This window comes from Ictidomys tridecemlineatus, chromosome Y (assembly GCF_052094955.1).
Source record: "Ictidomys tridecemlineatus isolate mIctTri1 chromosome Y, mIctTri1.hap1, whole genome shotgun sequence".
NCBI lineage: Eukaryota > Metazoa > Chordata > Mammalia > Rodentia > Sciuridae > Ictidomys > Ictidomys tridecemlineatus.
The window spans coordinates 17,750,458-17,773,812 of record NC_135494.1 but is presented as its reverse complement, the minus strand read 5'-3'; the positions used below and the strand labels follow the sequence as shown (position 1 = coordinate 17,773,812).

General features: G+C 47.9%; 1 protein-coding gene across 3 annotated transcripts; it reads right to left on the bottom strand.

Annotated features, from left to right (window-relative positions):
* Positions 1–8,033: 8,033 nt before the first annotated feature.
* Positions 8,034–18,685, bottom strand: LOC144372065 (uncharacterized). Of its 3 annotated transcripts, XM_078035482.1 has the most exons (8): positions 18,319–18,685; positions 17,131–17,245; positions 15,650–15,765; positions 15,253–15,483; positions 14,056–14,170; positions 11,670–11,767; positions 10,300–10,414; positions 8,034–8,405 (listed from the first exon to the last, which is right to left on the bottom strand). In XM_078035482.1, exons 1-8 carry the CDS (start codon positions 18,385–18,387, stop codon positions 8,200–8,202), a joined length of 1,065 nt encoding a protein of 354 aa, XP_077891608.1. In that variant the 5' UTR covers positions 18,388–18,685; the 3' UTR covers positions 8,034–8,199. The 3 variants fall into 3 exon arrangements, with proteins under 3 accessions (XP_077891608.1, XP_077891610.1, XP_077891609.1); XM_078035484.1 differs by lacking the exon at positions 10,300–10,414 and having other exon boundaries at positions 8,358–8,405; XM_078035483.1 differs by lacking the exons at positions 8,034–8,405; positions 10,300–10,414 and adding an exon at positions 10,430–11,503.
* Positions 18,686–23,355: the final 4,670 nt, after the last annotated feature.

Sequence of the window (23,355 nt, the reverse complement as noted above, 5' to 3'; positions counted from 1 at the left end):
TAAATTATCACTATTTGCAGATGACATGATTCTATACCTAGAAGACCCAAAAGGGTCTACAAAAAAACTACTAGAACTAATAAATGAATTCAGCAAAGTGGCAGTATATAAAATCAACACGCATAAATCAAAGGCATTTCTGTATATCAGCGAAAAAACTTCTGAAACAGAAATGAGGAAAAACACTCCATTCACAATATCCTCAAAGAAAATAAAATACTTGGGAATCAACCTAACAAAAGAGGTGAAAGATTTATACAATGAAAACTACAGAACCCTAAAGAGAGAAGTAGAAGAAGATCTTAGAAGATGGAAAAATATACCCTGTTCATGGATAGGAGAACTAACATCATCAAAATGGCGATATTACCAAAAGTTCTCTATAGGTTTAATGCAATGCCAATCAAAATCCCAATGGCATTTCTTGTAGAAATAGATAAAGCAATCAAGAAATTCATATAGAAAAATAAAAGACCCAGAATAGCAAAAGCAATTCTAAGCAGGAAGTGTGAATCAGGTGGTATAGCGATACCAGATTTCAAACTGTACTACAGAGCAATAGTAACAAAAACAGCATGGTACTGGTACCAAAACAGGCAGGTGGACCAATGGTACAGAATAGAGGACACAGAGACTAATCCACAAAGTTACAGCTATCTTATATTTGATAAAAGGGCTAAAAGCATGCAATGGAGGAAGGATAGCATCTTCAATAACTGGTATTGGGAAAACTGGAAATCCATATGCAACAAAATGAAACTGAATCCCCTCCTCTCGCCATGCACAAAAGTTAACTCAAAATGGATCAAGGAGCTTGATATCAAATCAGAGACTCTGTGTCTGATAGAAGAAAAAGTTGGCTCCAATCTACATATTGTGGGGTCGGGCTCCAAATTCCTTAATAGGACACCCGTAGCACAAGAAGAATCAACAAATGGGACTTACTCAAACTAAAAAGTTTTTTCTCAGCAAGAGAAACAATAAGAGAGGTAAATAGGGAGCCTACATCCTGGGAACAAATCTTTCTTCCTCACACTTCAGATAGAGCCCTAATATCCAGAGTATACAAAGAACTCAAAAAGTTAAGCAATAAGAAAACAAATAACCCAATCAACAAATGGGCCAAGGACCTGAATAGACACTTCTCAGAGGAGGACATACAATCAATCAACAAGTACATGAAAAAATGCTCACCATCGCTACCAGTCAGAGAAATGCAAATCAAAACCACCCTAAGATACCATCTCACTCCAGTAAGATTGGCAGCCATTATGAAGTCGAACAACAACAAGTGCTGGCAAGGATGTGGGGAAAAATGTACTCTTGTACATTGCTGGTGGGACTGCAAATTGGTGCGGCCAATTTGGAAAGCAGTACAGAGATTCCTGGGAAAGCTAGGAATAAAACCACCATTTGACCCAGCTAATGCCCTTCTCAGACTATGCCCTGAAGACCTTAAAAGAGTGTACTACAGGGATACTGTCACATAGATGTTTATAGCAGCACAATTCACAATAGCTAGACTGTGGAACCAACTTAGATGCCCTTCAATAGATGAATGGATTTAAAAAATGTGGCATTTATACACCATGGAGTATTACTCAGCACTAAAAAATGACAAAATCATGGAATTTGCAGGGAAACGGATGGCACTAGAGCAGATTGTGCTTAGTGAAGCTAGCCAATCCCTAAGAAACAAATACCAAATATCTTCTTTGATATAATGAGAGCAACTAAGAACAGAGCAGGGAGGAAGAGAAGGAAGAAAAGATTAACATTAAACAGAGACATGAGGTGGGAGGGAAAGGGAGAGAAAATGGAAATTGCATGGAAATGGAGGGAGACCCTCATTGTTATACAAAATTACATGTAAGAGGTTATGAGGGGAATGGGAAAATAAACAAGGAGAGAAATGAATTACAGTAAATGGGGTAGAGAGAGAAGATGGGAGGGGAGGGGAGGGGGGATAGTGGAGGATAGGAAAGGTAGCAGAATACAACAGTTACTAATAGGGCATTATGTAAAAATGTGGATGTGTAACCGATGTGATTCTGCAATCTGTATACGGGGTAAAAATGGGAGTTCATAACCCACTTGAATCTAATGTATGAAATATGATATGTCAAGAGCTTTGTAAGGTTTTGAACAACCAATAAAAAAAACTAGGGAGAGAGGGAGAGCACACCAGGGAGTGAGCTTTTATTGGTGAATAAACAATTCAAGGGAAAATCCCATCCAGTGAAGGTTAAGGGGGAGCAGAATCCCAAGGTCAAGGACAATGATTGGGTCTTCAGGTCAGTGGCCAGGAGGCATCTGCAGGGACAAGCCCTGGGACCTTGAAAAGGGTGGGGAATGGCTCTGACACATCTGTGTTTGAGCGTCTCTCACCCTGTCAGGGAGGTAAGTCAAATCACGTAGGAGGATGGCCTCTCACAATTGTCAGTGTTTTTTCTTTTTGTTGTTGTTGTTGTTGTTAGAATGAAATTCATAAGTTGGCATTCCATTTTTTTCAGATGTGTAACTAGATGCCATTTAAATTACCCACTCTTAAATGGTAGACATTTTGTACATGAGCACTGACTGTCTGCACCTTTTTGAACAGCCAGTCTGGGCTCAGGAGCCCAAATACCAATGGTTAGCTGGAACATGTTCTTTATTTGGCCTATCCGTCAGTATCCCCTGAGGTCATCTGTTCAATGAGCTTCGTTACTCCTGCTCCCTCACTGGCTTTCATAGAAACCACATACTGTCTATGAATCAGGGACACCAATCCCACAACATTGTGTTCTTTGAGTATCCAAAGTCCCACTTTTCACTTCACCATGCCTGACATAGGCAGTAATATTTATCAGCAAATGTGAGGTTTTCAAAGATCCAATTCTGTGTGCTCCTTTCTCAAAGAGCATTAGGCAAGGATATAGCATACATAAATATTAAAAGGCTGTAGTTTTTAAAATGTCATCCATTGAATAGTTGATACATGTCTGAGATACTTTTTATTTTGGAGGAGGTATTATTTAATTATCCAACAGTTACATAATAGTGAAATGAGACACAAAGAATAAAATTTGTGCCTGATGAATTTTATGAGTAAGGATAAGATACTTCCTTGTTCCAATGAAGATGTTGCCCACTTCTGTGAATGGATGTGGGGTGTCACCTGCTACTTGCATGTCTGCATGTTGTGCTTGACACTAATATCATACTTGGCAGGTGGCAGAAAGTCAATACTGAAGTTAAGCTCTTGTGTTCTACCAGCTGTGCTGCAGATCCTTGGTGTGCCACCTTCTGCAATCCATGCTGCTCTGTTCATGTTCCTATTGACTTCCTGGTGGTGAGTATCATGGTCTCCTGGTCTTGAGAATGGCCAAGCATTGCTCTGTGAATGTGGAAGATGGGCATGAGGAAGGCTCCAGGGAGGAGGGATGATCATGTACTCTAATCCATGTGCCTGTTTAATGACCTGTTTTTCTTCTTTGGTTTCAAGGGAGACAAGGCCCTCAGACACTTCTGTGCAGCTGGGAATGCAGGCTTCTGCTTCACCCTGAAGGAAGCGAAAATGCTCTCTAAGTGTACATCATGCTTAATTTTATGGAAGAATTCTACATCTAGCCAAACCACACGAGATTTCAAAAGCCAGCCCAATAACATTTAGAAGATTCATTCTCCAAAGCAGAGTCCTCCCTGTTGAGAGACTTCAATGTGGAGAAAGGAGAGCCCCTCTCTCCTCAGACTCCCTGCTTTGACAACAAGTGCACTGGAGAAGTTTGAATCAAGTGGGAGGCACATGGGCAGGCTTCCTGGATGAGGCCCTATTGAAGGGAGGATGGGATCTGAGGAGTGGACCAGAGAGAGGAAAGATGGGAAAGGGAGGGAAGCTGGCGAGGGCAGGGTGGCAGCATCACTGGAAAAGAGGCCCCAGGAGGAAATGCTACAGACTCTCAGCTGAAGTCACCCGTGAGGGCTTGAGATGTTTTCAAGCACAGCCTTCCTTGCCAATATGTGAGCTTCGTGTTCTGCTGGACTTGGATGAGTTTAGTGATAAATGACATGCAGGGACCCACATGCAACAAACACATTTACTGATGGCACAAGGACTTCAAAGTGAAACTGTGTCTGCCAGTTATTACACATCATTCTGTGGCACTCTAGTTCAAACAGGGACAGCCACAAATTGCTCACTGGGAACCCTCTTTGCTGCCGCAAGTGGACGCTGCTTGCATGAACCGCTACACTTCTGAACTTCTAAAGTTCTCCTGAGCAAGCACATTCAGAACCCACTTCAGGCCCAATAGGAAAAGTGTACCTAGAAGAGATCCCTTGTAGCTCTGATCACCAACTTTAAAGAGGAAAGCTGCCCTCTGAAGAAAATCCATTTGCCAATGTTTCACTGAAATCAATGGTTCCCCCTTACTCAGAAAACAAAATAGAAATGCAGGAGCTTTCATGAGGGGAACCTGCATTTCTAATGGAACAGATACTTCAGAGAGAAAGTGAGAGTGCCAGCTCTGAGAAGCAATTCTGCTTCATGCAGCTTCAACCAGAAACAAAACCCAATGTGCTTAGAGAGAACAAGACCGTTCCTTCAATTGGAAGCTGCCTGCACAAAATGTTTCCATTCTGCACTTCCAAGCTTTTCTCACCCAGCACGTTCAGTCAACACTTTACACCCAAAGTGCAAATTGTGCTACCCAGAGAGCCCTTGGACCTAACATCATCACCAGTATTCACATGGAAAGTTGGACGGTTGACAAGATCAATGGCCCAGAGTTTCATTGAAATCTTTTTCTCAATTTTTTTTGAAAACTCACTGGAAATGAAAGGCCCACAAGCAACAAACTCTGCTTTATACAAGACACAGAAACTTCTAAGTAAAGCCCGGGACTGCTGGCTCTAAGAAGGGGTTCCAAATCCTACTAGTTCAACCAAGCCCAAATCCCAATGTGCTCTCTAGGAACACTTTTACATCTTGCAATTGAAGCTGTTTGCATACCCTGCTTCTCTTCTGCACTTCACACTCTAGAGCTGTTTGCACACCCTGGTTCTCTTCTGCACTTCACACTCTTCTCACTGAGCACATTCAGAGAGCAGTGCAGGCTCAATATCCAAAGTGCACTAGCTGGAGAGCCCTTGTACCTTGGAGCAGTTGCTCAGATAGGTCTGATGGGTGGTTCAATTCCTCCATGATTCTTTGGAATCCATTCCTCAAACGGATTCTAAAAACTATCTTGAAATTGCATGAGCCTGACTACAATGACCTCTGCTTTATTGAGTGCATAGATGGTTCCAAGTGAAATGGTACCATCATCTCTGACAAGAGGTTCTGCTTCCTGCATGTTCAACCAGGGAAAAATCGCCACGTGTTCACTGAGAACAAAGCTACTTGTGCACAAAATTTTTCTGTTTGCCCCCTACATATGCATCTCAGGATGCACATTCAGAACACATTTCCTGCAAAAAACATGAGAAAGTATCCTTGCAAAAGTCCACTCTGGTCTAGCATCACCAACATTGATTAGGAAATGAATTGCACAGGTTTCATTGTATTCCCTTGGTCTCCTTTTTCTAAAAACTCATTGAAACTGCAGGTGCCTGACAGCAACCAACTTACCATTGACCAAGAGCACAGTTGTTTCCAATGAAAACTGTGCCTGTTAGCTCTCAGAAGCCATTGGATTTAAGGCTTCTTCAGCCAGGATCAAAGCTCAATGGGCACGATGAGAAAAATGTCATTTCCTAATGTGGAAGCTGCTTGCCAAAATTCTTCTGTGCTGCACTTCCAAAATATTTTCAGGAAGCACACTCAGAGCACAGTTTCAGCCCATATGCAAAGAGTGCTAGCAAGAGTGCCCTTGGACCTAGGTCAGCAACTTGGAGAACTGTGGGCCCACTGGGAAGAGCAATTCCCCAAGGTGGATTGAAATCCATTGCTCAATTGTTTGTCACAGAATTCGCTTGAAATCCAAGTGCCTGCCTGCATTGAACTCGCACTGACCAATTGTACAAATACTTCAAAGGGAAACTGCCACCTCTGAGAAGCGGTGGTTCTTCATGCTAGTTTAAGTAGTGACAAACCCCAATGTGCTCACTGAGAATAAAATGAGCTCCTGAATGTTGAAGCTGCTGAGAGACTGCTTTACTTTTGCACTCCCAAACTACTCTCAGCAAGCACATTCAGAACCGAGGTCAGGCCCAAAATACAATGTTGGCTGACAAGAGAGGCCTTGCACCCAGGATCACCAATTTTGAGAAGGCAACGAGGACTGCTGAAAAGATGAACTCCACAAAATTCCATGGAAACCCACTCATCGGACCTTTCTGAGAACACTTGAAATGCAGGTTTCTGCATGCAAGGAACTGTGTGTGACAGATGGCAAAATTTGCCAAATGCAAACATGCCTACCAGCTCTGAGAAGCCATTCTCATTCACACTTCTTCAACCTGGGAAAAATCCCCATGTGCTCACTGAGAACAAGTTAGCTTGTGCTACTTGAAGCTGCTTCCACAAACAGTTTTACTTCTGCACTTCTAAGCTGTTCTCATCAAGCACATTCAGAGCACAGTTCAGGCATGAAACACAAAGTGCACCAGAAAGAGATCACCAACTTGCAGGAGGAAAGAGGACCAGCTGAGAAGATCAGTTCTCCAAAGTCTCACTGACATCCACTTATCACATTTGTTTACAATATACACTTGAAGTGCAGGTACCCAAATGAGTGAACTGTTTTTGATCAATGGCACAGAGGCTTCAATGTGAAAGCATGCCTGTCACCTGTAAGGAGCAATTTTTCTTTCTTCTAGCTCACACAGAAGAAAACACCATGTGCCTACTTACAACAAAGTTAGTCCTGCAAGTTGAAACTGCTTGCAGCAAATGGCTTCCATTCCCCACTTGCAGCCATCAGTGGTTGACAGATGGCACATAGGCTTCAATGTGAAACCGTGAATGCCAATCATTACAAGTGCTTCTGACACACTCTAGTTGAACCAGGGAAAGCCCAAAGTGGTCAATGAGAACACACTTTGTTCCTGCAAGTGGAAGCAGCTTGCATAAACTGCTTCAGATAGAAAATTCCAAGCTCTTCTCAGCAAGCACATTCAGAAAACAGTTCTGGCCCAATGGAAAAAGGGACCTAGCAAGAGGATCCCATACATATGATTACCTTCATAAGGTAGCTTCCCAACTTCTGTGTGGAACTGTGTTTCTCCTTGGTCCTTATGCTGTTTTGGAGACCACTAGCTCAGCTTTGTGCAGGATCATCAGACCTGGACTTTTGGCAAGACCTGTACAGCCCTCACACATGCTCAGATGCTACAGGACTTTGCAGACCAGTCCAGACAACAGTAGGCATCCATTCATTGTCTGCAGTCTACAGATTCCTAGATGCATGGCATTCATTATCATCAAATGCAGAATTTTCATCAAAAACCATATATATATATGTATGTATATATATATATATTTCCAATCTGAATCAAGAAAATCAGAAATATCCCCAAATTCAAAGAGTGGATCTCCTTTGTGATGCTACCAGTGGAAAATTCCACAGCTGACCTCATGGGATGGTACACAGTGAAAACACAGCTGCATGAAAAATATTACATGACATGACCTTCTGGTTATGTAGAAAGTGGCATGTGAAGTACACATGCATGTCTTCTTCAGACATGGGATTCATTTGCAAGACACCTTATCAATGTAAAATACTCCAAAATGGGAAAAATCAGAACCACATCTCCAAAGTATTTCAGAAGAGACCAACTCCATCTGTGTATCTATCGCTCAGTCAGTGTGTGTGCTCTAGTGTGTGTGTGTGTGTGTGTGTGCGCTCTAGTGTGTCTTTGTTTGTATTTGTACCAAGATAGCCGATACTTCATTGCCCCCATTGGAAAACTGACTCAGATAATGCCATCTGCCAAACTCCTAAAAACCAAACTTCTTGCTAATACAAGGAAACATTCCTTCCTGTTGGTTTGGATGTGTCCTTTAGGAATCACTGCTACATTTAGTATACTCAAATCATCACAGTAGATCAGGAAACAAAAACATATATATTTTAAAATAATAATATATTAATGGAAACAACAAATACAGGATAGAGTAACAACTATGTTACTAAACAAGGTCAAGGACAATGGCAAACTATAGATACAAACTTTGAAGAAAATAATTATCAATGTAAATATTCCTGGGCTGCCTCAGCCCTGCCCAGGCACACAGCAGCAGAATGGTTTTGCAAGCATCCTCAGGAGGGCTGGAGCCTTCTTTGTAGGACGAGAGGGAGGTTGAGGCTGGATCCACTCATCATTATTTTGGGGGAGGCTCCTTTTCCTCAGCACGAAGATGGGTTTTCTGTGAGGGTTCTTTGCGTAAAATACATTGGCCTGCGCTGGAATCCTCAGCTCTGGAAAGAGAGGGGTATACAAAATAAGGTGGCTCAGGAGGTGCTCTCTGGGACACCCCAACATCTGAGAGCCTGTGCCAGAAAAGGCCAGAGCCACACACCTGAGAGCTCTCCAATTCAGCACCAATACCAACAAGACAGCCTCCACAGTCCTCCCTGAGGAAGAACTAGGCAGAGCACTTCCACAGACCTAATGTCGGTTCCTACCAAAAGCTTTGGACTCCAGAACATCCCAGGTCCTCTTACATCTGCCAAAGTACACCACTAGGGTTTGCATCTGAAATCTCCCACAAAAGGCTCCTGTGCCGAAGATTCAGTCCACACATGAGCCATCTTCATGAGTGGGTTTGGAGGGAAGCATTGGATGGTGAGTGCTCTGGTGTCAACATAAAATTCTCATTCAAGATGAATACACTACTGGGAGGTGGGAGGGACTGGAAGAAAGGTTGAGCGTGGTTGGAGGAAGACCTAATCAGGGGTGCGCCCTGGGCAATAATACCTTGTTCCTGTAGGCTCCACTGAATCCTCATTCTCCAAGTAGAGGTCCTCCTTCTCCATCTTTCTCTCTCTCCCTCTCTCCCAGCCTTGTTCTCTCTCTCCCAGTCTATGCCTGTTTGGCAAGGGCTGAGAAGCTCTCCACTGCCACACACTAGAGCTTTATAGACAGCCTCAGTACACAACCAAAGAGAAAGTTGTGAAAGCCAGAGAAAAGGCCTAGGATTCCTCAAGTATGGCCACAGTGAGGACAGGCTGACCAGCACAAATACCACATTAGAGCCATGCTTCTGCATTGGTGGAGCCCACCTCCATGTGAACCAGGCTTCTGAGAATGGAGGCCACATTCCAAATGCTGCCCTATTGAGAACAATGGTTCCAAAGGCCAGCAAAGGGAATGCTTCCCTCCAACATGGTGTATGGTCCAGTGGTGCCATGACCCCAAGTGGGAGAATACAACAGCCCACTTCTCCTTCCTCTGAACACGTGTTTCCTGTCACCCTCCTCTAACCTAGAGCCTGTTCTCCATCCCTTCTGGGTTGGATGTGAAGATCTCTGCTATGAATTTCTAAGGCTACCAAGGCCCCAGACAGACTTCCTCTTCCATTGATTCTACTAACCTAACAGTAGGTTAAGATAGGAGACAAGTGATTCTAGAACTCATAGGGATGGTGGTCTTCAGCATACATAGGCTGGGATAATGGCTGCTGTGGTGTTTGGCTCACAAAAACCAACCAACCAACCAACAAAAAAGTGCTGGCATTATTATCAGATGAGCTTTGTGGCTACGTGCTCAGGAAGACCTCATCTGACTCTAGTTAGGGAACATAACCTGGCTATTGTGATCACTCCTTGGCAAGTGAACTCAGGTACAGAAGACCATGGAATTTATGCAAAGACAGATGATTCAAGCTGTCTCCCAGGCTGTGTTTTCTTCCCAATTTCATCCTGTTACTGCTTGCTAGAATCCTGGCAATTCTCTGCCAAGGCAGAGGTTTTCTGGTCACACAGAAGGCTTTCAATCCTACTGCTTCAGTCCACAAAATGCCAGTTCCCTCTTTAGCCCATGCATTCCATGTTCCTCTGAAACCACTCCTATCCCAGACCATGAAAGCATACTGCTCCTGGAAAGAGGCTTTCCTCCTCACTCCTCAAAGATGTCAGCTTTGGATGCCTGCTCATGTACAGGGGAGGCACCTGGTGGGGAGCCACAATATCCACTGGGGTATACCATTGGACTTCGAGACCTTCCACCAGCAGAAGTGCAGTTGGCTTTGTGCACGAACCCAACACACCTATTGGAGTGTTCTTGGGGGTCAGAGACTACACTTTGGTGCTAAGAGCTGACCTGAGTCCACATCCTGACCCTTGCTCTCTGCCATCTGATTGTCCCACTTACTGTGACGGTGAGAGATGATTTGGCCCAGCTCATAATCCTCCGGCTTCTCCTGAGTAAGCAAGTGTAGGTCGAGGGCCCTGCGGATGACGACAGGAGCCCGATCTTGGCAGGTCACCTGAAGCAGCATGGAAGACAGGCCTTCAGGAAATGGGCCTTGAAGTGACTACTCAAGGACAGTGGGCAGGGGCATTCTGGAGGCACCTCCACTCTAAATACAAGGGCAACATCAATGACCCTACTACCTGAGGCTGACCTCCTGCTCATCGCGTGGGCTCTTCCCATAGGCTACTAGCCCAATCCTTGTACATAACTTCCTGGACCTGCCATTGCTCTTTGTGCAGCTGCACTTCTCTCCAAGTGAAAGGACCCCACTACCTGCATACAGATGCAATCTCATCCCACAAGTTGGGAGGAATTGGACAATAGCCTCCAAGATCCCAGGTCCGCCCGAGGATGCAGGCGGCATTGGGAATGGCCTAGGCACAAAACCTAGAGGCTTTGGTCTGGATTGCCAGGGCCCAAATCAGACCCAGGAACATGACCACACACAGGAGTGCTGAAACATAGCCATGAGAGCTCCTGGCCTCCAGAGGCTCAGTGCTGGCTGGGGTGTAGGAGGGCACCTCATCCAGCAAGGGTGGTCATTGGGTTACCTGGACATTTAGTGTGCTTGTTCCACATCCATACTGACTCTGCAGAGAGACCCTCTCAGCTCCTTGTTCAAGGAACATGCAGAACCTCACACTGCTGTCCTCCTCCATAGGCGTCAGCATCCCATAGAGTGGAACCTGCAATCTAGGTCCTGGCCTATTCTCATCTGTCACCTATACCTGCCTCTGCCCTTCTGGACTGCATGCTGCCACCTGACACACAGACTCCCTCAGACATGGTGGTGGACAAGCTTCTGCTCTCCCTCATCTCAGCTCCAGCCCTTCACACTGACCTCTCCCTTCTTGATTCCCCTCTATCCTCCTGATCATCCAGAAGCTCCAAATTCAAGAGGGCATGAGTAGTCCATGGTATTGGACCAGTGTCTGCTCCCCACCCAGGTGTAAGCACCAGGGGACACCCCTGCTCCCAGGCTTACCAGGACCTTCTTGGCCATCTTTGGACTTTGTATTTCTAAGTGGACACGAATTAAGCAGGTGTCTCCCACCTGCTTGTGGGAATGCGGCCTGGAGAACTTGCAGGTTGATTCTGAGAACTGTGGGGGATGGAACATCAGCAAACCCAGAAACAGAAAGCCACCCCAGCCTGTCAGTTGGCTCTATGGGCTTCTAGCACATATGTCCAGGTGCTGAGGCTTCTTATTTCCCCAGGTGGGAGTGGAATGGCAACACAAGTACAGCTTGAATAAGGTAGGTGTTTACCTCCTTTCTCTTGACCTCGCGGCGTTTCCTCACGATGAAATATTTTATCCGCGGGGTCCTAGACTGATACATGGGTGAGTGGTCAGGGGCCTTGATTTCTGCAGAGCAAAGTGGAGAGAATTGTTAGATGGCACTCAAGGATTTTACCACAAAACACACACAACCCCTGAGAGTCTCCGCCAGGGCGAGCCTGCACCAGAATTGAGAGCCCTCCTATCCAGCTACAGTGCCACCAAAGACTCCCTCAGTGATTCTTCCCTGGAGAAGATGATGTACAGGATTCTAAACCAAAAGAGCACCAGGCAATGGAAACAGCACCTTGGACCCAGAACTTCTCAGTGCAGGTTGGATCTGCCAAAGGGACACTGCTAGGCTCTGCATCAGGATTGGCAAAGGCTCCTGTGCTTAGGCCTTTCTCCCCAGGGCCGCCATGCTCACACATGGGCATTCAGGGAAGCGTTGGATGGTGGGCGAATTCATCCCCTTGCCCTGGATGAATCCACTCATGGATGACTACGTGGAGGGGAGGTGGTATCCATCAGAGGTGTGTTGGGCATGGACATGGGAGGACTTCAGCAGGGTGGTGCCCTGGAGAACTCTATTGTTTTCTAGGTTCGCTCTCCTTCCCCTTGTTTCTCATCATGAGCTGTCTGCTTGGTACTTTTATTCTGGTTTTTGTTCTACTTCTGGCTCTTCTTTCTGTCCTGCATCTTCTTGTAGTTCTTTCTGGGTCTTTTTCTTGTTCTTACATGGTTCCTTCTTGTTCTTCTTCTTGTGTATCTCCCTCCACCCTTCCTTCTGTTCACTTCCTTCTTTTTCTTCTTCTTCCTCCTGCTCTTCATCGTGTGATCCTCTCCCCACTCAGGAGTGTCTCTTTCTCCTCCTCCTCCTTCTCCTTCTTTCTCTGGCAATGGTGGGCGTCCTGAGGAGTTCAAATCTATCACACTCTTCTGCCCAGATGCAGCCTCTGTTCAGTAGTCCAAGATGAAATCAGTTCTCAATCAATGGCCAGGAGTGAAACCAAGACCAAAGACAAGTGACTTCCTTTCTTTGTCATTGTCACAGTCAGGAAAGACTTCCTAACAGACACCATATTCTGGATAGGCTTCTACCTGTGGAAGTCCGCACCTCATCTAGACCAGGATTGCTAAAATAGATTCCACCTCCATAAAGTTTCCCCAATGAAAACAAGGTTTCCAAAATCTAGGAGAGGGCCAGCATCACTGCCACCCTCCTGCCATAAGGCATAGATGCCATCACACCTAGTGGGTTCCAGGCCCCCCGTAGTCCTCCCTTTTGACGTCTGTTACACACAAACCTCCCCTGGTCTCAAGCCTGCTCTCAACTGATGCTTGGGTTGAAAGTCTGTTTCTGAAATCATCTTCGTAGATTCTCAGTTTGGTAATTCCTTATTGACTGGCTTATTTTTGTACTAGGGATAAAACCAGAGGCAATTAAGCACTGAGACCATTCCCAGGCCTTTTTACTTGGGTACAGGGTCTCCCTAAGTTTCTGAGGTTGTTTGGAAATCCCCATCCTCCTGCACTGCCTCCCAAGTCCCTGAGATTCGCAGACACTGCCCCTTGCCCAGCTCCTTGCACCTCAGTCTTCCTCATGTGTGAGACAGAGCCAACCCAATTGAGGTGGTGTGGGAAAATTGGAAAACTCACTTACGTGCCCTACAGATGGTGGGTTCTATTGTGGACAGGCTGGGATGGTGAAGGCTAGGAGTGACTGGCTCACAAGAAAGGAAAGAGCACTGGACAGCTCAGCATTGTGGCCTCTGTTCTTCAGAGCCCTTCTTTGTTGCTGGAAGGAATAATAACCTGGCCATTCTGATATCTTCAGGAGATGGGCACCCAGGCACAGAGGACTTGGAATTGTTCCCAAAAGAACCCAAACAGGCTGTCCCCTAGCATTGACTTCCTTTCACTGAGTCCTGTTCCCAGTTGCTGCAATCCTGACATTCCTGTGAGTAGGCAGGACTTCTCATATCCTGGCCATGGATTGGGACCTGTGCTGCTTCTGTCCATAGCAATGCTGATCCAATCAGCAATGCTCCTCCTCTTCATTTGAAGGCATCCTTATCAGTGAGCCATAAACCAAACTGATGATGGATTGAGCCTCTCTCTGCCTTGCCCTCATGGATATTAGCTTCACATTGCCAGACCAGGTCCAGGGGAGAACACATTTAGGGAGGTTCAGCAGCCCCCTTGGGCCTCATTGAGCACCTCCACATTGGACACGCCCATCACTGCACTTGGTCTCCTGCACCAGGCCCACCACACTTTGGTATTTTGTGGCCAAGGCCCACTTTCTCTTGGCTGTGAGTTATCCTGAGCCCACTGTGGATCATGTCTCCCCACTGTCTGATTGTCCTACTTACTCTCATGCAGAGGAATCATTCTCAGCATCTCAAAGTTGTCCAAATCCTCATGCTGCAACAAATTTTGGTCCAAGGCCCTTCGGATGAGGCTCTTCACTGTATCCACACTGGTCACCTGGATCAGGGTGGAATAAATGTCATCAGAGAATGGCTTTTAGAGGAGCTACCCAGAAGACTGTGGTCAAACATTCAGGAGAAATCTCAGCTACATATACAAGGGCACAATCTTGTTATCCTGCTACCTGAGTGTAGCCTCCATATAACCCCTGGGTTCTTGCAACGTGCTACTAGAACAATCTTGGTACAAATATCTGCCTGTACCTGCCATCTCCCCTCCCCCTGGGGAGCCACATTCCACTCAGGTCAAAGGACCAAACTGCCTATGCACAGACATACTCTCATCTCACTGAGACGAGAGCAATGGGCCAGGGATCTGTGCACCAAGTGTGCTCTGGGGTGCAGGCTGCCTTTGTGCATGGAAGAGGCAGACGCACTGAAAATTTTGGTCCTGACTGCCACTACACAAAACAGACTCAGATACAAGAGTGTGTACTTGAGTGCTTCATGATAGCCTTGAGAGGCCCTGGCCTCTGGAAGCTCGGTGGGGGTCTGGTTGTAATGATGTACTTGACTCAGCACTGGCAGTCACTGAACGTGTCTTCTCTGCAGCTGGACACCTGCAGCATTAGCGTGTCTACTGCACATCCATAGAAATTCTGCCAAGAACCCCTTTAGCTCCGCATTTACATACATGCAAAGGCTAACATTCCGAAGCTTTGGCATGACCCCCCAGGTGATCCCGACCCCAAATTCCCACACCTAGTCATGCTAAGGAGGTTCTCTTCCCTGCTACAAGGAACACATCCCCTCCTACACATGTGACAAGTCACTGCCAGCTCCTCTGCTCCAACCTCACTCATTGAGAATACCAAGTTCTAGGCACTGCAGCCTGCACCCTGGACATATCTCTGACTTCATTTGTCCACAGAACTTCCGTCTGCACTTCTGGCCTGCAAAACCCACACTACAACACCCACTCACCACTGGAGCTGGGCATGCTGATGCTCTCCCTCCTCAGGTCAAGCCCTTAAGATGGACCTCTCTCTTCTTTATTTCCCACCACAGCCCCGGGGTTGGCTGTGTCTCCTGCCTTCCACTGTGTGGACACCCAGGAGGCAGCCCTACTGTCGGGCTTACCAGGATGCGCTTTGACTCTCTCTCGCTCTGTCCCTCTAGGAGGATATAAATAAAGTGGTTGTCTTCCACCTGCTCGCTGGAGTGAAGCAGTGAGGAGCTGCTACTGGTGACTTTTCTCATGCAGCACTCATTGCTTTGGGTGGCCTGGGGCAATGATCCTGCAGCCACTGCAGAGCTGCTGCTCACAGTTGCTGGGGTCCTGGATGCCACTGCCACAGAAGGCTCCAAGAACTGTGGGGGATGACAACATCAGCAAAGCCCAGCACCTGCACCCCACCCAGCCTGGCAGTTGGCTCTGTGGGCATTCTACAACATCCATCCAGAACCTGAGGTTCTTGTCCCCTTGGAGGATGTGGAGTGGCACCAGGAGTAAAGAGTAAAGAAGGTGATTGTTTACCTCCTTTGGCTTGACCTTCAACGACTTGCTGGCATCTGTTTCCCGAAGAAGAAAGTTATAATGCACTCCTCCAATCAGGCCATAATATACTTTCGCATCAGCAGGGACCCTCAGCTCTGGAGAGGCAGGGGCAGAGGCGTGGTAGGTGACACTCAAAAAATACACTACCCAACATCCCCCACAACTGAGAGCCTCTGCCAGCTCAGGTCTCACACACAGACCTGAGAGCCCCCGAATCCAGCTACTGTTCCACCAAAGACTCCCCACTGATTCCTCCCTGAGGACCCTCTATGCACAGGAGGTCCAGTACAGGAACACCTTTCAAGGAAATAGCCCCTTGTACCCCAGACTCTCTTAGTTCACGTTGGACCCAACAAAGAGAAACAGCTAGACTTTGTATCTGGATTGGTCACCAAAGACTCATGTGTTGAAGGTTTTCTCCCCACTGCAGCAATGATCACAGGTGGGTTTGGGGAAAAGCATTTGATGGTGGGTGCCTCCACCTTGCCAGTGGATTCATACACTCATACAGGGCTACACTAATTGGAGGGGTATGGTTTGGAGGTGTGTTGAGCATGGGTGGAGGATGTCCACAGCAGGGCTGTGCCATCCAGAGCAATATATTTCTCTTGAATTCCCCACTACTGCATTTCCTGCTCATGAGTATAATTCTCATTCACATTTTTAATCAATGTATTGTTATACTTCTTGTTCACCTTGTGTTTCTCCTTCTTGTTCTTGTTCTTCTTCATCTTCTCCTCATGCTTCTTCTTATAGTCATCTTGAACTTCTTATTCATGGTCTTCTCCTTCAACTTATTTTCATTTTTCTACTCCTCCTTCTCCTTCTTCTCCTCCTCCTCCTCCTCCTCCTCCTCCTCCTCCTTCTCCTTCTTCTTCTTTCTTTCTTTCTTTCTTTCTTTCTCTCTCTCTCTCTCTCTCTCTCTCTCTCTCTCTCTCTCTCTCTCTCTCTCTCTCTCTCCCTCCCTCCCTCCCTCCCTCTCTCTCTCCAAGAACAGTCTACAAGCTGTGAAGGGTTCTATTCTATTACACACTTCTCTCTAGAAATGGCCTCTGGTCCTCAGTTTGCAATGAATAAAAAGATTGGAAGCCAGAAATGATTCTTCATTGAACTGCTTTTCTCATGTACTCATCTGGGTCAGGAAAGGCTGCCAAAGTAGGCACCCTGTGGTTGTCTGTCTTCTTTGACACAAGACAAAGAAGCCTCTCTTCTTGGCCCTTTGTGGAAAATAGCTTTGCAATGCCTCCTCAGGCCAAGGAAAGAACATGATAGGCAGGTCCACAGCCCCTGGGGAACATGAAGAACCTGCAGATTTATGCCCCATCATTACACTTTGTTTTGTGCACAAGTCCCACCATACTCTTCCTGGGCATTGGGCCAATGCACACTGTGTTTTGTCTCCCAGTTATCGTGAGCCCACTGTGACTCACTGCTCCCTACCCTCTGATGGTTCCACTTACTCTGATGGTTCCAGACAATATGCAGAAGCTCATAGTTTTTTGGATCCTTCTGCTGGAGCAAGTGTACATCTAAGGCCTTGCGGATTACGACTGGAGTCCTGTCCTGGGAGGTCACCTGAGCAGGGTTGGAGAAAGCTCATCAGAGAGGGAATTTGGGAGTAGCTACCCAGAGGACAGTGCTCGAGGACAATCAGAGACAAGAGAGCTCTCAACACAAGGGCACCATCTTGATACCCTGCTACCTGAGGCCTTCATGTGATCATGTGGGGTCTTCCTATGAGCCTCTAGTCCAATCTTGGTACAAGAGTTTGGTTCAACCTGCTATGCCCTACAAGGACAAGGGAATAAGGACCAAAAGGCACACTCTAGTCCCCACAGATGGGAGGAATGGTCCAGTGGACTTCCATATCCCTGCTCTGGTCTGGGATGCAGCTGCATTTTTGTGGGGACCAGGCACAAACCCTAGGTGCTTTGGTCTTGACACCCAGGCACAACACACACTAGGACCCTTTAATGATAGGCATGGAAGCTTCTGGGCTCGAGAGTGTCAGTGCTTGCTGGGGTGTCAGGAGTTTTGGACCCAGCAGGTGCAGTGGTTCAACATGGCTCCCCTGGAGGTGGTCACCAGAGTCTCATGATGGATACTCCACACCCAGGAAGATCCTGCAGAGAGAGCCGCTAAATCTCTATTCACATACATGCAAACTAGGACACTAATGGGCCCCTCCTAGGCCCCCAGTTGTCTGTGACCCACACCTACCCACCCTAATCATTCTACAATTGCTCCCTTCCCTTCAACCAGCAACATATCCCCTCCCACACACAAGAAAATGACTGCCAACTCCTCTGCTTCAATATACTCCTCCTCAATACCACGGTTCAATATACTCCTCCTCAATACCAAGGTCAGTAGAGGATGGCCTGTACCCTCAATATTTCTCTGACCTCCTCTGAACCCAGCACTCACTCCTGCACTTCTGACCTGCACACCCCCAAACACGCAGGCCCACTCGCACCCAGACCTGGCATGCTGCTGCTCTCCTGCCTCTCTCTTCCTCACTTTCTGCTCTCCTTCCTGACCTTCCAGAAGCTCCAGTTCAAGAAGACAGGCCTAGTCCAAAGTGTTTGCTGTGGACTCGGTCTTCCCCACTGTGGGCTCCCAGGAGACTCCCCTGCTCGAAGACTCACCAGGATGCTCCTATACTGTGTTGTCCTTTCATTTTCCAGGTAGATGCGAATGACGCACCTGCCTCTCATCGGATTGGTATATTTGGGCCGTGGGGAGTACTGAGTGGAGACCCCTGATGTCCTGGACTCCGGCTCTGCCCCTTACCTGGGAGAAGGCTCTGGCTCTGGGGTTGGCTGAGGAGCCGTGACAGGAACTGAGCTTGTAGCTAGAGGAGAAAAGATGCCAACATGACTGCCTTGCCCTGACCTTCGCACAGACAGACAATACCCCTTCTGCCAGGAAGAACTCAGGCCCTTAGCCCACACAGGACCTCTTTGCAAACTAGGGTCACTTCCTGAATGGACAAAGGCTTATCCTAATTTCCAACCAAACACCAGGCATACAGACTCCCTGCAGTGGAACAACAGTCAGACCTTTCCTCATATACCCTTAGGTACTCACCACAGTCCACCTGGCTCTCAGGCTCTGCCTGGCTTGATATGCCATCTTCATTTGGGGCCAGCAGGTGGTGTGCTTGGTGCTCCAGGTTAAAGCCACTCAGGAGGAGCCACACGTATGGCAGCAGCTGCTGCAGACTCAGAGAGCCTGGAGGCTGATGGGAAGCCTCGGTGTGGAAGTTCACCCAGGTCCCCAGGAAAGAAGATGAGGCACTGTGGGGAGGCAGGTGTGGAGTCAGCAAAACCCTGGCCTTGCCTTCGCCATGGCCTCCAGAGCAAACCTCTGACCCTACTCTCCTGAACCGTCCCTGGTTCTGAACACACCAGTCCACCTCAGGAAAGACACAGTGGCTGTACAGGCAGGGACAGGACAGGTCGCTAGGCAAAGAACCTTCAACGAAGGAGCGTTAGATTCATGGTATGACCAGCTCTCCCCTCCTCTGGGCAGGCCCGACACTCTTCTTCCTCTTGGCTACCTGCTCTCCAACCTGGAATGCACCTTCCACGAGTGTCTGTCCTCCTGCCCACTCTTCTCAGGGCTCAAGAGACACCTCCTCCCCTGGCGAGGGCTGCAATGCTACCTCATTCTCTGTGAGCTCTCACTGAGTCCCCCTGAGTAGCGGTGGACCTCTCTTTTCCCATGAGTGCAGACCACATCTCTGTGGCCCTGAGGGAGGACAGGGAGGTGTAGAGTAGGAAATCCATTATCCCAGGGCCTTCCCCAGAGGACCATGACTACCTACAACTCCCTGCCTTACCCCTCCTACTGTTGAAGCCCCACACCTTACACTGCAGGCAGAAAACTGAATTGGGGAGAACAGTCTTTCCTCAGCCTTCCCAAGTCAAATCACCTTGCAGGTCCCTACTCTAGAAACAGGAGCCCACCCTCTTGACCCCAAGCCCATTCCATGTTGAAGTTGGTCCAAGGGTCCACCATAGTCACTGAAGAGGACAACGTGCAGTTATGCCCCATGGAGTCAGGGATGCAGTCACATGTAGGATATGTACTCATGGCACCTGCGGTTTGAGGCTGACCCCCATGAAAAGGGACACAATGGCAGTCATTTGCACCCCATTTTTCACTGAATTATGAAACGTGACTGGAAATGTGTCTTCACACAGTGGGTGCTTTCTCCATGTTCATCAGTGAATGAGCCCAAACTGCTGATTCCCACATATCTCTGGGTGTGGGAGCTGCCATGTCCAAAGCCCCTATCCAGCTATGTCCCAGCTAGGATGCTCTGTCCCACTATGGAAACTAACATGTCTTTATTTACCCAAAAGTGCTTTTCCAAGGCCCGAGTTTTGAGACGCCTCTGGCACAGATCTACGTTCTTCACAAAGCCAACATCACACCAGAAAGACCACCTGGCCTTGCTGAGTCCACCTGGGAATGAGCTCAGTGCACACCATTGAGCTGTGGTGCCCAGTGTGTGGGGACTGCTCCACGGACCTCTGTGGATCAGCTGGAGTCAGAATGGTTTCTCTGCCTGAGAGGGGAAGTTCACTCCCCTTGCAAGGCTGTGGCAGGCACCTCCAGGACTCGTCCCATTCGGGGCTGACATTCCACTATGAGTGTGGTCCTCTATCTCACTAGGCATCACAAACCTTTGGGTCCCTGAGAGGCACTGGCAGCCGCAAGACAGGCATGAGGGGGCTACACACTTGGGCTTGGTGGTCTGGTGCTTACCTTGGGAACAAGAGATCCAGCACCTGCTGGGTGGGGATGAAATCCCAGGAGATTAACCCCATGTTGCTGCGGAAATGTAGGTTTCTCCCACAAATGACAGGCAGGAGCTCATTCCTAAGCTGGTCCTGCCTGTAAGGTTCAAGGCTCTGTACACTGAAGGGCTCCTCCGTGTTCTGATCATTTTCACCCTGGGTTGGGACCAAGAATAGTGGGTTCAAAATGGAAATGGTGACAAACAGAAAAATGACTTGTGCCAATACACTAGAGTCAAAGCACAATGGGACAGTTTCCATCAGTACAAACACACACACACACACACACACACACACACACACACACATACAGAGTCAGAATAGGAGTCCTGGGCCATTCATCAGGGATTAGACTAGAGGGCCTGCTGGGCTCACCTGCCCTGTGCTACTTACTGTTACTCTTGAGCTCCTCTGTGACAATCTCCAGAGGCTCTGGCGTCTAAGATGAAGCCTCACCCAGTGCATCCACAAAAGGGCTAGTTGGCCCCCCTGAGATTCCTGGGAGCCTGAGGCTCGGCATTGTTTGCAACCACAGGAGAACATCCTTCTCACTCCAGCTTCTCCAACCAAATGAGCTCGGATGGCTTGGTCAGTGAAGTGGGTGCCTGGATACCAGGGTTCCATGTTCTGTTTGATCCATTGTCAAGGCAATGATGTCATTTCCTGTGTCCATACCTGAGCCTCTTTTCACATAAGACCACTTTCAAAAGCCCTATGGGCTGCTGATTTCTCCTCCATGCCTACCCATCTCAGGTGCGCAGGTGTTCACCAACAACTACCCAAACATCCCCACCAGCATCTGCCCTGCTTGGTGCCACTAGAGTTCCAGCTTGGAGCCTTCAAAAATGCATTCACAACTAGTCCTTCCCTCTCAGCAGCTTTTGGACCCTGGTCCCATTAATGTGCAACTCATGCTGTGCCCAGTCTTTTCTGGAAAGTAGGGTAGCATCTAATCTCTAGGGTTTATTGTGTCTATTGGCCCATAACACACTCTATTTTCTCTGAAACCAGAGATGGGACTCACAGGTGGCTAAAGCACAAATGTAGAGATGGGACAATCACAAGAAGGGCAGAGACAAAGAATGCACCCCAACTCAATAAGGCCTGTATCCCACACAGGAATGTGGCCAATTTCCGTCCCATCGTGGCTGCAGTTCCCTCTCTACACCATGGCAAGTTGGAGGGGACTGAGATGCAGAGGCTGCTCCCCTCTGCCATACAACTTCCCAAGGCTTCTCCTAAGATTTCAAAAGGGCCAAGTGTGTCTAGTGTTGGGGTCTCACAGAGACTCCGAGGTACCACAGCATCCTGCTGCCCAGAACCGGTTCACCCCTCACCTCAAGGGGGCTCAGCCTCTGGATTCATGGGAATTGAAGTGGGTACAGGTGATGGGATATCACCTCCAAGACTGAGTTATGCCAAGTCCATGACCCCTGTCTGCATCCCTGTCTCCAGCACCACTCCCCTCTCTCTCTTTCCTCCTCAGAGCAAACAAATCCATTTAGCAAGTGTGTCCTGTGATAAAGACATGACAGTCACCCATCCTCTCATTACAAAAACACTGAGGCTCAGCCAACATGGATCCTACCAGGAACACAGGCATAAACTCAGAGTCCAATCCTCCCAGCCGAGCCTCAGTGGAGCCTGGGCTCCCAGCCTCCTGAGTCAAGGAAACAGAGGTGCCTAGCCAAGCCACCTTGGATGCAGCCGCACAAAAACTGAACTCATCAATGCCCCTTGCTCTCAGTTTTGAGTAAGAGGGGAGGTGGTGTTTCACAACCCTGGACATCAAGTGCAGTCTCCAGGCTTTGGGGTGTACCCTGACCTCTCTATCTGCCCAAGCCCTCCAACTCACACTGGCCTTTTACCCAACCTCCTCCTAGGGCCAAACTCAATCCTGCCTCTCAATTTCTGCTGCCTTCGCCAACACACTGCTCCCCAAAATGAGCAGGGCTGGCTCTCTGTTATCATGCTGGTGCCAGCAGCAATGCCACCCCACTGACATAATTCTGAGTCCCAACCTAGGCACTCCAGCTGTCCTTGCCACATGTGGCCCGGTTTGGGCTCTGGCTCTTGCTCTTTTCTTTCATGTGCATGTGTTTTGAGGTTTTGAGTTTCTCCCACTGCAGAACTGCAGCTGTAGCAGGGTAGAGCTCATGAGGGTGACATTCTGAGACACATCCAATCCCATCAGTACTGTGAACTGGGGTGATGCTGGAACACAGTGATGAGTGAACACATGGGAGGTGGTTGGACCCACCTTGCCTCTGAGTGGCTTCCTTTCAGGACAGGAATGTAGGGATGGGAGCCCCTGGCGTGGGATGCTTTGCACAAGGCGTGACCATGGGCTCTCTTTCCTGGCAAAAATGGCTCCAATCAGCATGGAGAGCACTGTCATTCCTGGTGGCTAACAACAGCCCTGGACCCCAGAAAGGAACCCACACTCAAGATTAATGTCCGAGTGTGCGTGTCCTCGAAAAAATGAGGTCTCCTGATCCCAGGTGCAAAGGGGTAAGTCCTCTAACTCCAGGGGCCATGAAGGGACATCTGAGTTTCCCTTGTCCTTCTTTCCCTCTCTGAACCCATGGTGTCCTCACACTAACCACAGTTAGGACCCTGGCCTCATTCCCCAGTTGGGATCATTAGACTCCATAAAGGACAGTCTCTAAGATGCTCAGTAAACCACCACCCTCTGCACAACCCATAACCCTATTCACCCAAGAGGCAAGAGGATTTCTATTCAGGAAAACCAGGAAAGGGAGAGCCTTTCTCAAGTACACAAGGACATTAGTGAGTGAGGGAGTGATTAATGGATGGAGAACTATTTCCACCACCAACTTCCAGGAGCATATATGGCCGTTTGGGCACAGGTACGGA

Coding starts and splice junctions, on each gene's coding strand:
- LOC144372065 (XM_078035482.1), bottom strand. CDS start 18,387: ATGAGAGGCAGGTGCGTCATTCGCATCTACCTGGAAAATGAAAGGACA. Junction 17,246..18,318: donor CACAGTATAGGAGCATCCTG/GTGAGTCTTCGA, acceptor AACCCTGCTCAG/GTGACCTCCCAGGACAGGAC. Junction 14,171..15,252: donor GAGAGTCAAAGCGCATCCTG/GTAAGCCCGACA, acceptor ACCCTGATCCAG/GTGACCAGTGTGGATACAGT.